This window comes from Ursus maritimus, unplaced genomic scaffold, assembly GCF_017311325.1.
Source record: "Ursus maritimus isolate PB19 unplaced genomic scaffold, ASM1731132v1 scaffold_14, whole genome shotgun sequence".
NCBI classification, from domain to species: Eukaryota; Metazoa; Chordata; class Mammalia; order Carnivora; family Ursidae; genus Ursus; species Ursus maritimus.
The window spans coordinates 49,530,432-49,550,809 of NW_024423786.1; the positions used below are offsets into that span (position 1 = coordinate 49,530,432).

Genomic DNA, 20,378 nt, shown 5'->3' on the forward strand with positions numbered 1-20,378 from the left:
GGGGGGCGGAGAGGATGTCCGTGGGCGGTTGTGCCCAGGTCTGTTGACGTTGCTGCCCACCTTCTGGTCAGTTTGCTCTGAGTCCCCTCCCTACCCCGAGCGCTGGGGACAGCAGGCCTTACCGTGAGGCCTGCTATAATTTGGAGGTGCTGGTCCTGGACCCGGACCCGGGCCAGGGCCAGGGCCGGGGCCAGGTCCCGTGGCGGACACAGAGGGTGGAGGTAGTGTTGGCATCTGCTGCTGCATCCCGGGCATCGGCCGCTTCCCCTGCACCGCCATCTGCAGGTGGTCGGGGAGGGGCTGCCCTCTGGCCAGCATCTTGTACGCCATGATCTGGGCTCTGAGCTGATGCAGCTGGTTCTGGTTAAATGGAGTCGGGCCCCGGTTCTGCTGTCCCAAAGCCTGGGGATCGGCACGGGAGGTAGTGTTGGCATCTGCTGCTGCATCCCGGGCATCGGCCGCTTCCCCTGCACCGCCATCTGCAGGTGGTCGGGGAGGGGCTGCCCTCTGGCCAGCATCTTGTACGCCATGATCTGGGCTCTGAGCTGATGCAGCTGGTTCTGGTTAAATGGAGTCGGGCCCCGGTTCTGCTGTCCCAAAGCCTGGGGATCGGCACCATCCAGGGGGGCCCCTCCTGGCCCAGAGGACATCTGTGGGCCTGACGACGGGCCACTGGCTGGAACCGGACTGGAGGCATGCTCGGAGCCGCCCAGGGGGGAAGGGTAACCTGTGAAGCAATGTGGATCCAAGTGGTCACTCAGCAACACACGTCCTGTGATTTCTAAGGCAAAGACAGTAACCTTTCAACTGTGCTTACACCAGCTCCTACCCCAAGACACGGGGTGGCCAAACGACTTTAATCCCATAATTCAAAGGAGAAGCACCCAGACCAGTGGCTGGCACGACCGGTTTGGTTTGGCTCGGCCTTCAGCATGTTGCCTGCTGATGGTCAATGCTGAGCTGCTGCACAGATCCAGGCATCCCTCAGGCCTGCCCTCTTGCCTCTCAAGTTGAACAGACCACACCTCTACCCTCCATTAAGTATAGAGCCCCTGGAGGCACTGAGCTTCCCACCCTGATGACAGGAAGTCATCTACTCCATCGCTTTTCCAACTGCCCTGTTCAGAATAACTACATGGAAGGCTTGTTAAAGCAGAGCCCCCCACCCCAAGATTCTGTCTCAGCGGTCTGAAGCGGGGCCCAGGAATCTGCATTTCTAGGATGTTCCTGGATATCACGGGAGCTGCTAGCCCGAGGAGCCCACCCTGCTCGGCCCCTGTCTAAACTCCAGGGCTGCATACGGATGCGTCCCACCAGGGTTCCCTCTCCAGAGGCTGCTCTAGGACAAATCGGCCCAATATGGGCACTGGCCAAGCCCAAACTCAACAGCCCTCCATGGCAGGGCCTCCCACAGGGCCAAACTGTCCTGGGTCTACCCTGAATCTGCCTGTGGGAGATCAGGAAACCCAATCAGGAAAATGACTGGGGTTGGGGTGGGGGGCAACAAACACAAGGAAAGAAGAGTAACGAAACAGTACCTTGGGAGTGCTGGTCCATGGGGCTTGGCGGGGGCCCCATCCCTGCATGGGCCCCCGACCGCATCCCCATGCCCTTCATCTGGTTGTAGCGGGGGTCATCCGACATGCCCTTCTCATGCATGGACTCCATTGGCTACAAGAGGGGACAATGACAAGGCAAGCTCAACAAGGGGGAACAGGAAGAGGCAGCATGCAAAGTGCCGCCCAAGAGTTCACTGCCACTGAAAATGTCCACCCAAGGTTGCCACGGTATGTACTGAATCACCACTGTGACCAAGCAGCTTAGGTCCAAGCCATGGTCCTGACACCTACTGAAGTGTCAAGCAGATGCATGAAGCAATGTCACTCAGTGGTGGATGACCACCTAGGAGACTGGAGGTCTGGAAGTGAAGGGACAGATGGATCAGGGCGCCAGGAGTCAGTTCCAGATGGCTAAAATACCATGTGGAAAAGACATGAGCTCCTGGTGAGGAGCTGTTTTGGCTGGGACACCAAGCTCCCCATTAATCGTCACAAGGAGACCTGGTGACCACCAATCTTTGGATCAGAAACCTTCTTCCTTGGGAAACTACAAATCAGAGGAACAGACACAAATTTCTGCCTATAAGTATGATTACACTGTGTTCGGTGTCCTCTGATCTGAGATCGGCCTCCAGCCTACTAGTTGGGAGGAAAGGTATCTGTGGCGTGGTTCTGTTCCTCCTAAGAGGCACGCCAGACCTCTGCAGAACAATGCCACCTATTTTCACTCCAAAGGCTCAGTACTAAGTACTTCCCCGACTGGAATGGCTGGTAAAGCGGACCATTCCAGGGCACTCTGCTAGGCCCTGATTGGCACGAATATCCTGGTTTCCAGGAACTCAGTCTAATGGGTGGCCCAACAAAGTCAACTACAGCTCAGTGTGTGCCATGAAGAAGCAAGAGAGAAGAAAGAGAGGGTGCTTGGCGGGGGCCACAGGAGCAGCTTCAAACGCAGGAAAAGGGCGTCCCACTACCATGGACCCTGGCTCCTGGGCTCCTAACACAGTGCAGGACAAACGGCAGGTGTCTGGCAGACGTGTGGAATATGTGCAAGCGATTCCAAGAGAAAGAAACAAAGTGAGCAGAGAGGAAAATAGGCTGTGCTGGAGAAGCCAGACTAAATTGGGCGGCGGGGGGGGGGACAGTCAGGTCACTAATAGCTTCTCAAGAAGGAAGCGACAAGAAAGATAGTGTTGACAGAAATGTGCGGGAGATGGGGAGGGCAAGAAGGGCCAGAGGGATGAGATGGCTCCACCACTGACTCGGTAAGTGACCATCTCTCCGAGACCCTACTTCCTCACCTGTAAAATGGGCACAATAACCACCTACATCTGACGGGCAGGGGGAGATTTAAGTGAAATGGGTACAAACACATGGACAGCCCTGGGAGGGAGGCTAGAGGGGTCAGCAGAGACCCCTCACCTCTAGGCCACATGAAGTCCATCTTCTACGAGGATCTCTTGTGGTCTCTGAGGCTTGAGCCTGTCACCTTTTCCTTTAGATGCTGATATAGATAAAAGGATGTTTCCTTGTTTTCCCCAGCCACCACCCAAGAACACAGGGAGAAAGGAAAACTATTTGTGTTAAGACATTTTTTTTCTCACCTCGCTGGCAAAAGCATCTCTGATCAGTTCCAGAAGTCATTAAGACAGTGAGTGGCACCCAAGTGCAGGATGGAATGGGGCTATAGAGCCCGGGTGAGCAGAACAGCCCGCGTGCAGGAAGCCATGTGACACAAGCCACCTTTTAGGGATTTGGACATTTTCATTCGTTAACAAAAGGCAGCTCTGGAGCGGTGTGACCACATCTCCCATGCGGAATGATGAGTCCGGGAGACACAAGGCGGAAAGGCTGCTGGCTCAGAGCAGAAGCCAGGATGCACTGTCCACCCTCCCACCTCCGATCACGTGGACCCAGCGCAGCGGGCGCAGGCTCCCTACCTTGTGCATCTGGTGCATGTTGTCCTGAGGGTACCCTCCAGGCCCCTGGGTCGGGATGGGGTGACCTGCTGAGGGAGGCCCTGGGCTGGGCCCCATCATGCTGTGGGCAGAGCCCGGTGAGGGACCCGGGCTAGGGCCCAACATGGCTCCAGGGGAGGGGCCCGGGCCTGGCGAAGGGCCTGGCCGAGGAGTTCCGCCCAGGGGTGGGTCTGGAGTGGACATCTTCACAGGAGCTGCAGACAGTGGTCTCCTGCTAGAGAGAGGTCCTGGTCAGTCTGGGGGTCACATCCATAGCCAGGGCGCAAGAGCTGGCAAGGGAGGACCACACGTAGCATTGTGAGAAGCACTCATTTGACAGCGAGCTGGCACCTTCGACATGCAACACCCCCCGCCCCGACCCCAGACCTTTCTCCTCCATTCTTGTCACAGAAAAGAATACATCAAGCATATAAAATCAGATCAAAGTCCCGAGAAAGGAATGAGACTTAGGAGGTGGAGGTCTACAGCCACTGTCCCACCTGGGGTCTCACTCAGGGCAGTGCAGATTCGCCCTTCACGCCTAATACCTGCCACCTTCCTATTAGCAACAAGAGAGAGCAAGACTAAGGCTCAAAGCTGCTCCCAGCAACAGTATCCGACTGGGCCTTCGGAAGTTCAACAAATATAAATATTCACGGCAAGCGATGCTGGTTTTCCACTTAGGGCAGTGAGACCAAGTTTCCTTTAAAATAAATGAATGGAAGTCTGAAACGCAGGTTCATTTAAAGAGAGGTATTACATAAATAACGGCACTCTGGTATCTTAAATAGTTCTACAGTGATATTCACACGTCTGAAGTTTAAATGAATGTTGCCAAAAACTAAAAATTGATACCCAGAACCATGACCCAAGCCTCTACGAGATCCAAAACTATTCTACAAAAAAATCTAATGATGACAGTAAATTTTGCTTGCCACCATAGGGCCACGAGGTGATAAATTTTATATATACTTTCTATAATATGAGTTCAAAGTTCAGGTAACCCTTATTCTGTTGTGTAGTTACATATGGCCTTAAATACTATTCTCTTCAGTTTAATAACTTCTTTCATGATTATGGAGTAATACAATTGCAGTGTTGAGATGAAGAAAACAAAAAGAACACAGAAACTTAAAATCACCCAGCATCCCACCAGACACGGAGGTGAAGCGCTTGCTGGCCCTGCAGAAAGCAACAAGTGACCCTGCCCGCCTTACCCCTTTCCCAGCAGGGCAGGGGGAGGTGGGGAGTGGGAAGAAGGGGTTTCCTCAGAGACATGGCACACCACTAGAGCCACAAGGATGGAGCTGAGCCATGCAGAGCGGGCCCTCTCAGGGTGGAGAGCTGCCCTCATGTTGCCCCTGGGACCCCATCACACCTCCCTGCCTCCCTTCTAGACTGTTCTACACACAGGCACACACACACTCAACAGTATTACTCAGCACTTTCTAGCCAAGCTTTTCTTCATAGGATTATACCCAAGACCATTTTAATCATGTAGTGGTCTTCAAAAGGTGGATTCCAGTGGCTCCACTGTATTCCCTTGTTCTGTCACATATCAAGTTATTTACAAGCCCATCTCTTGTTGGCATGTCACAAATGCGATTTCTGTTTCTGTGGACTTTTTTGTTTTTTTTTTTTAAAGATTTTATTTCTTTATTCGACAGAGATAGAGACAGCCAGCGAGAGAGAGGCAACACAAGCAGGGGGAGTGGGAGAGGAAGAAGCAGGCTCATAGCAGAGGAGCCTGACGTGGGGCTCGATCCCATAACACCGGGATCACGCCCTGAGCTGAAGGCAGACGCTTAACCGCTGTGCCACCCAGGCGCCCCAGGGACTTTTTTGGTTTTTGGAGTGACTCTCTCTGTCCCTAAACTTCACTGGGGACTTCTGGTTCTAAGGATAAATCTTGTTAAGAAGTGTAAGAACATTTTTAATTCTCTTAATTAGAACAAAAGTTTTAATTTAAAAAGTGGGTGTATTTTCCTGGATAATAGATTGAAAGCGCAAACTTCTTTGTTCCAGTTTCATGGCTAAAAAAATCAGAGCAGAGAGGACCAGAAATCTTGGCAGGGCCCGGACCAGTGACCGGTATACCAGCCTGACTAGGAACAGACCCAACTGCGCAAAGTGCTCCAGGTTCTCTGGGCCTCCTGGATTTCCTTCAAAGCGCAAGAAGCCCCAGTGCTGTACCTTAGATAAACCTCACAAGAGTGCTGGAGGATTGGTGTCTGCTCACCATCTCTTCCCCACAAATCCAAAACCCAATAAGCCCAGGGCAGGGGTAGAATCAAACTTTTAAAAAACTAACTTCGAGACAAATTCATTTAGAAGCAAAATCAGACCTGATTCAGATACATGTGAATGGTCACACCTGCTACAGAAAAGGATCCTGTTACCCCCAGATGCTACTCCAGTCTCTGCCATGTGAGAGTGATCTATGCCCCAACCTCCTTTTCTAAAATGCGGATTCTGAAGTCTGAAACCTCTGGCCCAGGGTTTGTCTAGGGCAAGACGCACCTATAGTCATACTTCACAGGTGGAGAGCTGAGTGACATGAATATAGCCACGGCTGGGTCAAGGAAGATGGCTCCTCAGGGCACTCCCCCTGTCCCCCTGCCCCAGCCCTCCGTGTCCACAGGCACTCTCAGAGAGGCCCAGAGAGACTGCAGTGAGGTGGCAAGAGGGACAATGGCCCTGAAAATACTCAAGGAATCTTGTGGCATCCGGGAACTCATGGGTGCCTTATCACCTGAAGATCTCTATTCTAAGTCATGCCAACTGAAACTGACAGCAAAATAAAATCCACCATCTAAGGAACATCTTCTCCTTATCTAAAGGCAGACATGCCAAAGAGCAAGCACTGAGAAGAGCCTTTGGAATGATGGCTCTTCTAAAGGTAGTTTATACTTAGTGTCAGACCTTCCTCCCATCAAAACGCGTGGTACTGGGGCACCCGGGTGGCTCAGTTGGTTAAGCGTCTGCCTTTGGCTCAGGTCATGACCCCAGGGTCCTGGGATCGAGCCCCACATCAGGAGCCTACTTTCCCCCTCCTCCCACTCATGCTCTCTGTCACACACACACACTCTCTCTCTCTCTCTCTCAAATAAAGAAATAAATAAAATCTTTTAAAAAATGCATGGTACCTCTAGAAACTTATTACCTCCACCCATAGAAGCACTAACTTCATCATCAACATATGGAGCTCACTGAAGATGCTAGAGGGCATCAAAAAATACTTTTGTGCCAACTAGAGCTACCCTACGACCCAGCAATTGCACTACTAGGTATTCATCCCAAACATTCAAATGTAGGGGTCCAAAGGGGCCCACACCCCAATGTTTATAACAGCAATGTCCACAATAGCCAAACTATGTGAAGAACCCAGATGTCCATCGACAGATGAATGGATGAAGAAGATGTGGTACATACATACAATGGAATATTACTCAGCCATCAAAAAACAAAATCTTACCATTTGCAATGATGTGGCTACAACTAGAGGGTATTATGCTAAGCAAAATAAGTCAATCAGAGAAAGACAGTTATCATATGATTTCACTCATATGTGGACTTTAAGGAAAAAAACAGAGCAACATAGGGGAAGGGAGGGAAAAATAAAACAAGACGGAATTAGAGAGGGAGACAAACCATAAGAGATTCTTAATCATAGGAAACAAACAGGGTTGCTGGAGGGGAGGTGGGTAGGGGGATGGGGTAACTGGGTGATGGGCATTAAGAGGACACGGGATGTAATGAGCACTGGGTGTTATATTTAAGCGATGAATCGCTAAACTCAACCCCAAAACTAATAATACACTATACGTTAATTAACTGAATTAAAAAAAAATACTCGTGTCAAAATATGGCAACATCTACCTTTGAGAAGCATGGGGTTTCACAAGAGGCTTTTAAAAAGGGCATGTGCTTTGGAAGCTGTCACCTCTCAAGTGTCAGGCTGTGATGAAGCAGGTAAGTGCACGGAGCCACTGGGAGCAAACTCATTTCTGGACTGAAAGCTTAGACACGTGTGACAGTAAAGGGAAGTGACACTAAAAAGGACCCAAACAGTACAGGCACAATGCAAAACCATCCTGAGCAGCACAGCAGGCGGGCTCCACCATACACAGACTCCCAATCGGGGTGCTCATACGCACACAAATACAGACACACCGGCAGAATCGCAACAGCACGGGGCGGGGGGCACACGACAGGGAAAAGGAACCGGAAGCAGCACTCTGGTCCTCAGTGTGGTATGGAAGAGGGAGCATTTTATGCACTTGTCCTGGGTTTTAGCATACCTCAAGTGCCCTGATTGTAGGGGTACAGCTGGATGAACAACACTCCTGCAGGGCACCCCTGGCCCTTCCCATGAGGACCACCCTCCCAGGGGGAAACACTGCTTTGACTCTGTCACTCTTTGGTGGTTTCACTTGTTATTGAACTGCATCTGAAAAAAAAAGAGACATACAGTAGTATCCTTCTGCTCTTCTGTGAGGGGCATACATGTTGGTGGGACGGTGGGCATTTGTTCTTCCTTATAAGTCCGGTCTCCTATTCACACACTCAGTGCTACAGGGTTTTGGCCAGTGCAGGTAAAGCTGCTATGGACAACATCACAAATGGTGGAAACCCATTTTCCTCGGGTATCCAGGAGTGGAACCATTCGTCATAGGAAGGCATAAATTTAGCTTTGGTAAATACCAGGAGCTTTCCAAATTAGGACTATAATCTCACATAACCACCATCCCTGCAGCAGAGGGGAGAGCATTCTAGTTCTTCTACATCGACACTGACACTTGGTGGTGTCAGTCTAACTTATAACCGTTTCGGTGAGGATATAATCGTATCTTACTACCATTTTAATTTGTATTTCCCTCGCAACTAATGGTGTTGCACACCTTTCTCTATGCTGGCCACTGAGATAACCACTTCTGCAAAGGCCCTGTTTTCACTAGTGTTTTACTTGGGGATATGTGGTTCCTCTATGAGTCTGGGGCTCACCTTTGCATTCTCCTAATGGTGGCTTGTGATGCAGAGAAGTTCTTATTTTAATGGCATCTGATTTATCAAATTTGTTTTTACATGGTAAATGGTTTTGGAGTCTTGTTTAAAAAAATTTTGTCTACCAGGGCGCCTGGGTGTCTCAGTCAGTTAAGCATCTGTCTTCAGCTCAAGTCGTGATCTCAGGGTCCTGGGATCAAGCCCCACATCTGGCTCCCAGCTCAGCAGGGAGTTTGTTTCTCCCTCTCCCTCTGCCCCTCCCCCAGCTCACGGGTGCATGACTGCACGCGCGTGTGCTCTCCCAAATAAATAAAATCTAGAAAGAAAGAAAGAAAGAAAGAAAGAAAGAAAGAAAGAAAGAAAGAAAAGAAAAGAAAAGAAAAGAAAAGAAAAAAAAGAAAACCTTGTCTACTTGAGAGAATAATAAATATGTATTTGGTCTCTGCCTTTAGTTTTTGACTAAAACCCCTGGAATTTCCTAAGTGGTAGGGGTGTCTTTTGTTCTAATGAAGTGACTCGTGGTAGGCTTCTGGGTAGCTTTAGGATTGGGGGCCGGCTGCCAGAAAGACCAAGCTATGATTAGAAGCTTGGAACTTTCAGCCCCATCCTCCTAGGAGGGGAGAAGAATTGAAAAGTGAATAATCAATCATGGCTACAAGATGAACCATCCATAAAAACTCTAAACTAAGAGGCAAGGAGAGCTTCTGGGTTGGTGAACACATCCGCATGCCGGGAGGGTGGTGCACTCCAACTCCACGGGGACAAAAGCTCCTGGGCACGGGATCCTTCCAGACCTTACTTTAGTCACTTCTTCATATGGCTATTTATCTGTACCCTTAATAATATTCTTTATAATATGCAGGTAAACACATGTGTCTCCTTGAGTTTTGTGAGCTGTGATATCAAATAATCAAACCTGAGGAGGGGTTCATGGGAACCCATTTGTAACCAAGCTGGACAGAAGTGTGGGTAACCTGGGGGCCCACTACTTGTGACTGGGGTCTGGAGCGGGGAGCAGTCTTCTGGGGCTGAGCCCTTAACCTCTACAGTCTGCACTAACTCTGGGTAATTAGCGTCAGAATTGAATTGAAGAGTAGGACACCCAGCTCATATCTGCAGAAACTCGCTCCTGTGGAAAACCCACACATTTGGTGTCAGAGTGCTGTGAGCAGAGGAAACCAGTTATCCTTTACTATCTCAAGGTCATGGAGATAGAGGAAGGAAAGGGATATTTTAAAATCCAGAAAGATTGTGACTTGCTCCCGCCCCCTCGTGATTTACAACTGCTGAGGATCTTATCAGTTCCAAAGAAATAACAGGGAAGATGATCCAGCCAGAGGGGAAGCAGGGTTGTAGGCCCATTTGGTGGTAAGGGCTGAGATGTACTCACTGAGCACATACCACCACACCTCCCAGAGGGACTATCATGGGCCCTGCTGACAGAGGGGTCCCTGAGGCTCACAGGCCACCCAGCATCTCAGTGAAGAGATGTGACTTGCTAGAGTCACAAGGCCCAGGCCACCATGCAACTCACTGAAGCGCAGCCTGGACTCAAGTTTGGACTCTCCTACTTGCCAACCGCATGATACAAATGAGTGACTTAACCTTCTCCAACCTCTATTTCTTCCTCTGTAGGCTGAAAATGAGACCAGTCCCTCCCTCGGGTGTCACAGCCAGCATCACCTGAACTAACGCAGGTAGGGCCCGTACAGGCAGGAAGTAATACCACCCTGCTGGCAAAACCAAGGCCCCCATGTTTACTGAGCAGTTGCTTACTGCTTGTCACTACTCACCCAGAAGCAACATGCAGATTAAGTCCTTCCATCCTCCTCTTCTCTAAAAGAGATGAGTAAACTGAGGCACGTAGTAAGTAACCAGGCTGGAGACCGTGCTTCCTAACTTAGCTTCCCCCACAGGACAAACCTCAAGTGATGCTCCTGTCCCAAAGCGTTTAGGAACAAACTCGGGAAGTAAAGGCTACACAAGGCAGCTTCGCGAACTGGAGAAGGAACAGAGGTTGCCTGAAGGCCACGCAGGCCCACTGCAAACAAAAACCAGCTGTCATAAGTGATGAGATCCGCCCTGCCAATCAGCAGGCAGGATCTGAGCTGCTACAAATTATCCCTTGCCCTCTTGGATCCTAGTGCCACAAACCTGGTGTTCTTATCCATCATCAAACTCCTTTTGGCCAGTCACCCCTTCTTAAAGAGCAGGGGTGGGCCTGCCCCTCTTGAGAGCTGGGGAGGGTACAGAACCAGGCACTACTGTGCTCTCACAAGTTGCCTACTCAGGAGGGCCTGACAAGTTTGGCCAGAAATTTCAGAAGTGAGGTGGGATCTGAGGGCCAAGAACAGCCCTCTCTCCAACCCCTTTTTCACTCATCACCAAACACCTCTACCTTTCCTACACAGTAAACTAAGGATTTGGCATTTTCAGCAAATTCCTTGGGTCCCCAAGGTCATCCTACAGTCTTGGGGGCTTCAGGAGACCTCCACGGTTCAGACCGGACTCCTACAACAAGTCCCTCTATGGCAAGTCACTTGGTGTCTGGGGTGGGAAATACAAGGTCATTAAACACAAAACTGAAATCCATCTCAAACCAGACAGCCACACCTAAGCAGATGAGAAAAGTAAAGGACAAAAGGACAGAGGGACAAAATAGTAAAACCACTAGCATGTGTATCTGGGAGCCTAATTGAGAAGTGTGTGGCCTGTGGATTGGGTGTGTTTGGGGGCTCCACGAGGAAGGAATGGAGCCTGGGAATCCAGGTAGGCCGCCCAAAGGAATGTGATGGGAAATAAAACTACTCTGGGGCAAGAATCAAAAACCCAAGAGCTAAGACATGCAGTAAGCTGCAAGATAAAAACAGGTTCCCAGGGCCAATGGGTCTGGAGGTAACATGGCCATATCACCTTGATTTCTCTGAGAAGCACCCCAATTGCTGAACAATCAGAACCCCCATACAATCCATGCCCCATGAGGTAGCTTCATGCACACGGATGTGGAGGAAGGTCCAAGATGAAGCAGAGGAAAGAAGGGAGCATCAGTGTAAGGTGTGCTTGACCCGAGACCCACTCTGCTAAGAATAAGAACAGATTCAAGTTCAGCGGAAGGCAGAAGCCAGCCGAAGAAAACTTGCCTAAGTGTGGTTGGTAGAGGCCAGCAGCTCTCTCAGGAGCTGTATGATGGGGAACCGACACTTTCCACACCATGGAGCTCTGGCGTTTTTGTGTGCGTTTATTTTTTTTACAACAACCTTCTATTACTTTTGTAATCATATTTAAAAAAAACCAAAAAACAAAAAACACCAAAACCAACCAACCAACCTCGCTCAGAAAAATACCTGGGAAATAAACACCCAGAAAAGATGTCCAGGAAGTACCTTTATGGAAATAAAAAAGATGAAAGGATGTGAGGATTGCATTATTTTCTACTTTCAACTTCATCAAAATTATCATTTAAAATAGAAACATCTGTTGACATTCAAATGCGGAACCAGACTGCTTGAGGAGTAGGTCTAGTTTCTTCTTTCATACCACCCTTTGCTTTTCTCTTATAAAAAAGAACAGTGGTCATGACAAGATAGATGGATCTACAGTATTATGCTAAGTGAAATAAGTCAGCCAGAGAAAGACAAAAACCATATGATCTCACTCATAATGTGGAATTTAAGAAACAAAACAAACGAGCAAAGGGGGGAAAAAGAGAATTTAAGAAACAAGTGAACAAGGGGAAAAAAGGGACAAACCAAAAAACAGACTCATTAACTATAGAGAACAAACTGGGGGGGTCGGAGGAGATAGGTGATGGGGATTAAAAACTATACTTAATTGTAATGAGCACTGAGATAATGTAGAGAACTGTTAAATCACTATATTGGACACCTAAAACTAATATAACACTGTATGTTAACTCTACTGGAATTAAAATTGAAAAAATAAAATAAATAAAGTTAAAATAAAAAGAACAGTGGTGGCCAGCCCTGAAGCAGGACAGACAGCTAACAGGAAATCGGGACCCTCTAAAATCTGCTTGCTGAGATTATCGTTGTTTTGTGTGTGTGTGGTTTTTTGTTTTTGGGGTTTTTTTCAATCTTGCCTGAAAACCAGCATTATATTTAAGTTTGGCCCCAGGAAAGCTATGACTTTGCTTTTTGGGCATGGAGAAATTTCTTCCCCTGCAAGTTTCATCATCAGACACATTATGGTCCATCCATGGCAGGGTACGGGGATGGATCAAGGAGGGTGGGCAGGATGCCTTCAGCAAAACCAGTCTTATTTGTTATATTAAAACTACAAAACGAGGCACCCCCCCCCCCAATACTCTACTAGGAAAACTGTCTATACCTGACCAGACCTGGCACGCTGGTCTGTGAACCTGAAAGGACGTATGGGACGAGGCATCTGCTGTCTTGGGTGACATATGGAAATAGCTTATTCCTGAGACAGTGCTTCCCCAACACTAGCTGTTCCATGCTGCCTGCTGAGCATTTTCCTTGCAATACAATTACGTAGCAAAACCTTGCCCTACACTTAAAAAAGAATACACTTCAGAAACAAAAAAAACCATGTCATGATAACTAATTACAGCGTCTTATTGGTTCTACCTAAAATGGAGACATGCCAAGTCTGTCCATTACCAAGTACAGTAGTTCCTCCTCCCGTCCCCCCACCCCCGCAGGTTTCGCTTTCCAGTTTCAGTTACCCACAGTCAGCCCTGGTCCTCGAGCAGATGATCCTCCTGCTGAGTTTCGCCAGAAAATCAATAGTAGCTTAACACTACATCACAATGCCTACATCACTCACTTCATTTCATCTCATCGCACTGGCATTTTATCATCTTACATTATCACAAGAAGGGCAAGTACAGTACAATAAGGTGTTATCAGAAAAAAAAGAACATTCACACAACTTTTATTACACTATTATTGTCATAATTGTTCCATTTTATTATTTGTTGTTGTTAACCTTAAAATAAAACTGTCAGGGGCGCCTGGGTAGCTCAGTCAGTTAAGCATCTGCCTCTGGCTCAGGTCACAATCTTAGGGTCCTGAGCAGGGAGTCTGCTTCTCCCTCTGCCCCTCCCCTGGCTCGCGTGTGTGCACGCACATGCGTGCTCTCTCAAATAAATAAAATCTTCGAAGGAAGGAAGGAAGGAAGGAAGGAAGGAAGGAAGGAAGGAAGGATAAACAAACCTGCCAATTAATTTTCCTGCAAAAATGCATTCATTCGGGAATAACGGAGAACAACAATCCGGGACAAGCAAACTATGGCAAAACCAAAGGCAAGTGTGGAGAATAAAGAATGACCTTTTATGGAAGGAAAGGGGGAAGTCAGGAGGGCTGTTACAAACAAGAAGTCCACTGGAGTAAACAGGGAGTTCAAAATGTAGTAGCGTTTCATTGGCTGAGTTGTGACAGTCTCATTGGCTAGGCTGTTACTGGGGCAGAAGAAAAACCTTTCTTTCTCAGCTAGGGTAGTAAAGTTCTGTGACCGGCAAGGTGACTTGCAAGGTAGGTCTTTTTCTGTTGGGTCTGCAACTGATGACAAGTGGTAGGGTTTGAGAGCTCCTCCTTCTGTCTTCCCGATACCATTTAAATGAGGTTTCCTATTATTAATTTTCACATTGTTAATCTCTTACTGTGCCTCATGTATAAATTAAATTTTACCATAGGTATGTACCTATAGGAAAAACAGTATAGATAGGGTTCAGTACTATTCATAGTTTCAGGCATCCACGGGGGATCTTGGAACGTATCCCCCACAGATGAGGCGGTCTGCTGTATTATTTTTAGCACTGGGAATTATGTATCATTTTATTCATTGGAATCCACAGCTCCTGCCCTTTAAATTTTTTTTTCATTCACTCGAAAACCACGGAAGAGGATCTCCTCATCTATAACGCACCAGAAGATGTGAACACATGATGACAGCCAAGCCGGTTCCCTGCCCTTGGGAAGTTCATGCTCTAATCCAGCAGGGAGATGCAGGGTCTCCACTGAGAGAATACAAACGCTATCCCATCTATCTACTAGATGGGCGCTTTCCAAACTCTTTGACCATGACCTGGAGTCACAACATGACCTAGCAAACACACATCAAGTAAATCCAACCAGCTTTACAAATCTATCCTGACCATGCTCCCCATTTAACACGGATAGACTCTCTTCTTTTCTTCTTTTTAAGGCTGGTCAAGCCCCACTGGATGGATGTCATGGTCTACCACTGCTCGGTCTGTACTTGCTATATATTCAACGCTGAGAACGACACATAACCTGCGGACAGGGTGGGAGAGAAGTCCCCCACAACAGGGGTGCACAAAATGCAAGAATGGCCAGGGAGGCATGGTACTTATACTTGCCCAGTTTCACTTGTGACAGGCCCTCCCAGCCACCTCAAATACCGACTGAGAACCAACTCTATGCTAAGCAGGGTACCAGGTATTGGGAATCCAGTCGCCAACAAAATCCCTGCCTTATGGAACTGACAACTGAGTGAGAGGCAAGCACACAAATAAATATGACATGATGTTCCTTAGGTGGGGCGGGGGGAGATGCCATGAACTCGTACTATGAAAAAATAAGCAGGGTTAACAAGCTGACAGGAATTACTCTTTCAATCATGGTGGCCAGGGATGGTCTCAGGGAGGGGATACATCTAAGCAGAGACCTGAAGTAATGGGAGCCAGTGGCTACTGATGGACAGAGGGACCAGCAAGTACAAAGGCCCTGAGGTGGGACTGTGCGAAGTCAGAGATGGGCGGGGAGCAGATCACAGGCCTCGAGAGCAGCAGTGATGAGGTAGGAGTCTACTCTAGGTGCAAGGGGAAACCGCTGGAATGTTCTGGGCAGGGCAGCGACATGGTCTGATGGTTTTAGAATATTTTTCTGGACATGTTGATGAACAGATGTAAGGTTAAAAGAAAGAAAGGAGTCAATGATGACTAAGGTAACCAATAGGGCTTCAGCTAGCACGTGCCCTTTGAAATACAGAAAGTGTCCCTTCCCCGGGGCGGACCAGCCTTGGAGCCAGATTTGGCAAAGCCCAGCCAGGCTGGATTTCAGCTCCAACTTGCATCCCTTGGTTCAGTACTGGTGACTGGAGGTGCCAACTGGGGAGACTATGGGGTAAGAGGGGGCTGGAGGGAGGAACAGTGGGGAACGGGGTTTTCTGCTCAGGAAGGTTAAGTCATTGGTCCAATATCACAGGAAGTAGAGTCCTGCCTCAAGTCTGTCTGACTCCAGGCTTGAGTAACTTATTTTGGCTGAGGATCAAAAGGCAGAGGACAGCCTGAAAGGGTGCAAAGTGCAAGCACTCTGACAGGCAGGGTATCCAGGGTGTGTTCCCAGGAGGCGGCCATGGGTGTTTAGCACAAAACCACGTTAGGCTGTGATCAAAGACACAACTGGCAGTCATCAGGGCCAGATGCAGCTCCCAGCACACAACAAGTGGACCCCTGGGCTTCAGTGTCACCATTAAGACCATGAGACCATCCACCATTCTACTTTACTGGAACTTTTGGTGCAAGTCAGGGTGACCCACATCAAACCCTGTCCCCTCTTGAACAGGTGAGGCAGCAACTGTCACGCAGCCACCTGCTTCCTGAGCCAGTGGGGCATGACTTAACAGCGAAAAGAGAACTTAAACATCCCAAGGAGCCATTTTAAAGCCCGCTGCTACTAAATACGGGGTCCAACCTCCTTTTATCTCACACATGGCTGAACTCACACTGAGCAAAACCCAGACTATTCCCAGTAACAAGTATCCCCATGAAAAATAAAGACATGCACCCTTTATAACAAAGTAACAGTCCCAAAGGGGAAACACTGGAGACCAGTCTAGTCCCAAAGGCTTCGAAGGGGCCTGGTTTATGCCCTGCTAACAGTTACCTGTTTTCTAAAGAAAGCCCCATCTCTAAGGGACTTGAGACGGAAATCGATGCATCCCTTCCTTTCTCTCTGTCCTATGAAATCCAACCGCCCAGCAAACTCCGCTACATCTGGCACTACCCTCAATGGCCTTTCCCTCACATGAAGATGATTTGCGACCAAATTTCTCATGCCCATCAAATCCACGTTCTGAAAAATTTGTATCATCAGCATGCAGTTAACAGAAAACTCCAATCATATAATCATATTAATGAGCCTTATACTTCTTAGGGATGATCTCCTTAAGGTTGACAGCAACGGGTGCTCCATTTAGCCTCAGACTTTTGATTCTGATGTGTTCCCCCTCAGACATTTCCCCCCAATATTCCAGCAGCTGTTACTTCCTTTTTAGAGTAGATTTTGCTCATCCCTTTATTTTTTTTTTATTTATTTTTAAAGGTTTTACTTGTTTCTTTTGGGGAGGGGAGGGAAAGGAAGAGAGAGAATCTCAGGCAGACTCCTTGTTGAGCACAGAGCCCCATGCTCGATCTCACAACCCTGAGATCATCACTAGAGCCAAAACCAAGAGCCAGACATGTAACCGACTGAGCCACCCAGGTGCCCTTAATTTTTTCTAAACTCCAATTCTCTCTTAAGTGTTCCAATCAGTGTTATAAGTTACAAGGAAATATGTGAGATGGGAAACAAACATCTGATATTTTCCAAAACCCATGCCACCAAACATACTTCCTTCTTTCCAGTGCATTATGGTGAAAGTGCAAGCTTACAATTTTTTAATTATGAAAAACAAAATAGAAGAGTTGATTCCTTTGCTACTACTTTGAAAACACACACAACTATCACAGCAGAGCAAAAATATATTCTGTATCTCAAGCTGCCAGGATGCTGTAGGAATCCTAATAAATGACACTAGCACCCAACTGTTCAGCACTGTGTGCCGGGCACCATTCTAACCACTTTACAGTTGTCGTTTAGACGTTGCAACAATCATAGTTGGGTACGATTACCGTCCCCCTTTGCCACTAAGGAGATGGATATGATCGAAAGAGAACAGGGCCCTTGTCTGCCTGTTCCCGGCTGAAACCCCAGCCCCCATCAGGGCCTGGCTCGTGGTAGGCTCTCAATACCCACTTGTTCCAATAGGGAATGTAAGGTTGGGCCACTTCTTGCACAACGCTGGGGGGCGTCATTCATGTTGTGTTCTGTCTCTGGTCAGTGTGAATGGGCCCCTCTGTGTCACGGCAGCCTTAATGACTGCGGCCAAAACTGGCCGACATATCCGAGGATTCACTAAATGCCAGGAACTGTCACCTCCATTTCTCTAAGGCACTAAGAGGGAAAGTGGTAAAGCCAGGATTCGAACCCAGAAGGTTGAATAGAGCCTAGGGCTACCTCCCAGTGTTTTGAGGGCCCAAAAGGAATGACAAAAGTATGCGGCACATGGAGGAGCATTTATTATTGTCATAATTACATATGAATTGATTTTAAAGAAATCAGAATGTATATAACCAGCACATCAAACCTGAACTTCCTGGGATACAGGGTGACTCCAAATTATGTTTTCATTCCTTAAATAACTGACTTACATATATATACACACACACACACGTATAAAGAACAACATTAACTCCAATAAATTGAGTGCTCTCTATATGCCAGGCACTGCAGTGTGTTAAAGAGCTTCCTATGTTATGTTTTCAACCCTTATAACAACTGAGGTAGCATTGCTGTCATACCTGTTTCACAAGTGGGGGACCTACTGATAAATGCCTTGCTCCAGGTCAAGCTAGGATTTAGAAGGCTGGGTGTGAATTCAGGAGGTCTGATTCCAGAATTAGCAGTCCTCACCACCACCCATACTAACCACCACCCCACACCCTCATTCCCAGGGGACAATGGCCTTGGAAAGTTAAAAAACCAACAAGAGCAACTAACATTTATTGCTTACAACCCAAGCCCAGTCCTGTGCAAAGCATTTCACGCATATACTTACTCCATCCCCCCAAGGACTCTCCTCATTCATTCCACAAATGTTCCCTAAGGACCTACTATGGGCCAGACCCAGGGTACACTCCAGGAGACCAAGCAGACATAATCGCTGCTCTGATGGCTCTCAGAGAAGAATGAAAGTGTAATTACACACCAGGGTAACTGCTACACAGGAAAGGATCAAGATGATATGCGAGTGTAGCAGTGGGGTGCAATGACTGGTCCAGGTGGTCACATGCAAGCCTGGACATACTCCCTGATTCCGAGAAAAGGCCCCCTCTTCCGTACAACCTCCCTGATCTCTGGCTCCCATCACTTCCCTGTACATCCACTGTGTTCCTCTCACAGGAAGGGTAATGAGGATTACATGATAGGCCACGGGGAGCTGTTCCCACATTTACCATCTGTTCCCCTACAAGACTAGAGAGGCTCCTCAGAGCATCCAATCACCAACCATCTAACACCCAGTAGGGACTCAACAAATATTTGCTCAACAATGAAGGAGATTGGGCCTGACGGTAACAATGGTACTTCCCACTTGCCAGGAACCATTTTACAGGTTTTCACCAACTCCATTTGTGCCATTATCCCCATTAAACAAACGAGGAAACAAAGAAGTTCAGAGACATTAAGCTACTTATCTAAGGTCACACAGCAAAGTGACGGACATCCCAGGGAATCAAACTGCAATCCAGTCAATTCAAACTGAAAACTTATTTGAAATTCCTAGGAAGTGGCTCTTGCACTTATTCCCTAGTTTCCCCAAGGATTCACCGGGGGGTGGAGGGAAATCAAGGCTGTTGTCTTCAAGACCAGCACAAAACACTCTCCTAAAGGCCCACGTTTTAAATAAAAGCCTTAATCTGGAAAAATCAACTGAAGGCAAAAGGATGCAAAACAAAAACAATGCTTTCAACACCAAACAGTTCTATCCGTCCTCCCCCACTTGCTCTAGACTCCCCACTTCAGGGCAAACATTCTGAAGTCACCACTTGCAAGGAATTGGGGAATTATTTACTTTTCTTTGAAAACCAACAATACGTGATTTTTTTTAAATAAAATTTTAGGTCGGTTAACCCAAAAGAACTCCTAATGCTCGTTTCCAGGCGACACTGAACTCATTTGGGGTTTTTCCTACTGAGCCACGACCGCAGCCTCCCCGAAAAGACAACATTCGGGTCGGACCCGTTACAACGTAGCCAGAAAAACCCCGACGTCTTGCTATTGTTGCTGCCGCGACGGACACAGCGACCGGGGGCCGGGACCCCAGCCTGCAGAGTAGGCGGAGAGCTTTGTCCGGCGACCCCAGCGAGAGCGCGCGCGCGGCCTCCACGCGGCCCGGGCCCCCACCCCACGGCCCGCGGATGCTGTAGCCGCCGCGGCCTCGCTACACTGTGGCCTTCCCCGCGCGCGCGGTGCCGGCCAGGCTTCTTGACCCTCGGGCGCCGCCGTACCCCAGCCCCGCTCTGGGCGCCGGCGGCCCCCTCCCCCCTTGGCGCCCCGGCTCCATTCAAACCGTCCTCCCAAGCCCCGCGCCGCGCTCCCCCCGCGGCCCGCGTTCCTTACCGAGAGCCGCCGGCGCCGTCGCCTTCCCGGCGCCGCCCCCGCCCCTCCGCGCGGGGCCGGGGGCAGAGTGGGCGTCTCGCCTCTCCTCACGAAACAAAGAAGCCGCCGCCGCCGCCGAGTGAGGGTAAGTCTCGCGCGCGCGCCCGCCCGTCTCGGCCGCCCCCCCACGCCGCCCGCGCCCCCGTTGCGCGCGCACCCGCCAACTCCCCTCCCCCCGACAGTCGGCTTCTCCCGCTTCCGCCGCCCGCCCGGCCTCGTGCGCGCGCCCGTCCGCCCTTCCGCTCCCAGTGCGCGTGCGCGTCCGCTGGGGGCCTCGGGGAGGTGGGCGGGACGAGAGAGCTGGCGCTCCTGATGTACCACCCCACTCCGTCCGGGAAGGTCTTGCTCATGCGCATCGGGGTCTTCGTCCTCAC

The 20,378-nt window shown here is 48.9% G+C and overlaps 1 protein-coding gene across 13 annotated transcripts in view; it reads right to left on the reverse strand.

Moving 5' to 3' along the window:
* The window catches only part of SMARCA4 (SWI/SNF related, matrix associated, actin dependent regulator of chromatin, subfamily a, member 4), an 87,430-nt gene extending 67,280 nt beyond the window's left edge, over positions 1–20,150 (reverse strand). For 3 of the 13 annotated variants that reach the window (XM_040629309.1, XM_040629313.1, XM_040629303.1), the window contains exons 1-6: positions 19,966–20,145; positions 7,819–7,967; positions 3,500–3,749; positions 1,539–1,671; positions 603–727; positions 123–402 (exon numbers count right to left, since the gene is read on the reverse strand). In XM_040629309.1, coding sequence (XP_040485243.1) covers positions 123–402; positions 603–727; positions 1,539–1,671; positions 3,500–3,721 — 760 coding nt within the window. In that variant the 5' untranslated portion in view covers positions 3,722–3,749; positions 7,819–7,967; positions 19,966–20,145. Of the gene's footprint in view, positions 1–122; positions 403–602; positions 728–1,538; positions 1,672–3,499; positions 3,753–7,818; positions 8,423–19,965 lie in introns of those variants that run through there. The other 10 variants (XM_040629312.1, XM_040629311.1, XM_040629310.1 and 7 more) reach the window with 7 other exon arrangements.
* Positions 20,151–20,378: the final 228 nt, after the last annotated feature.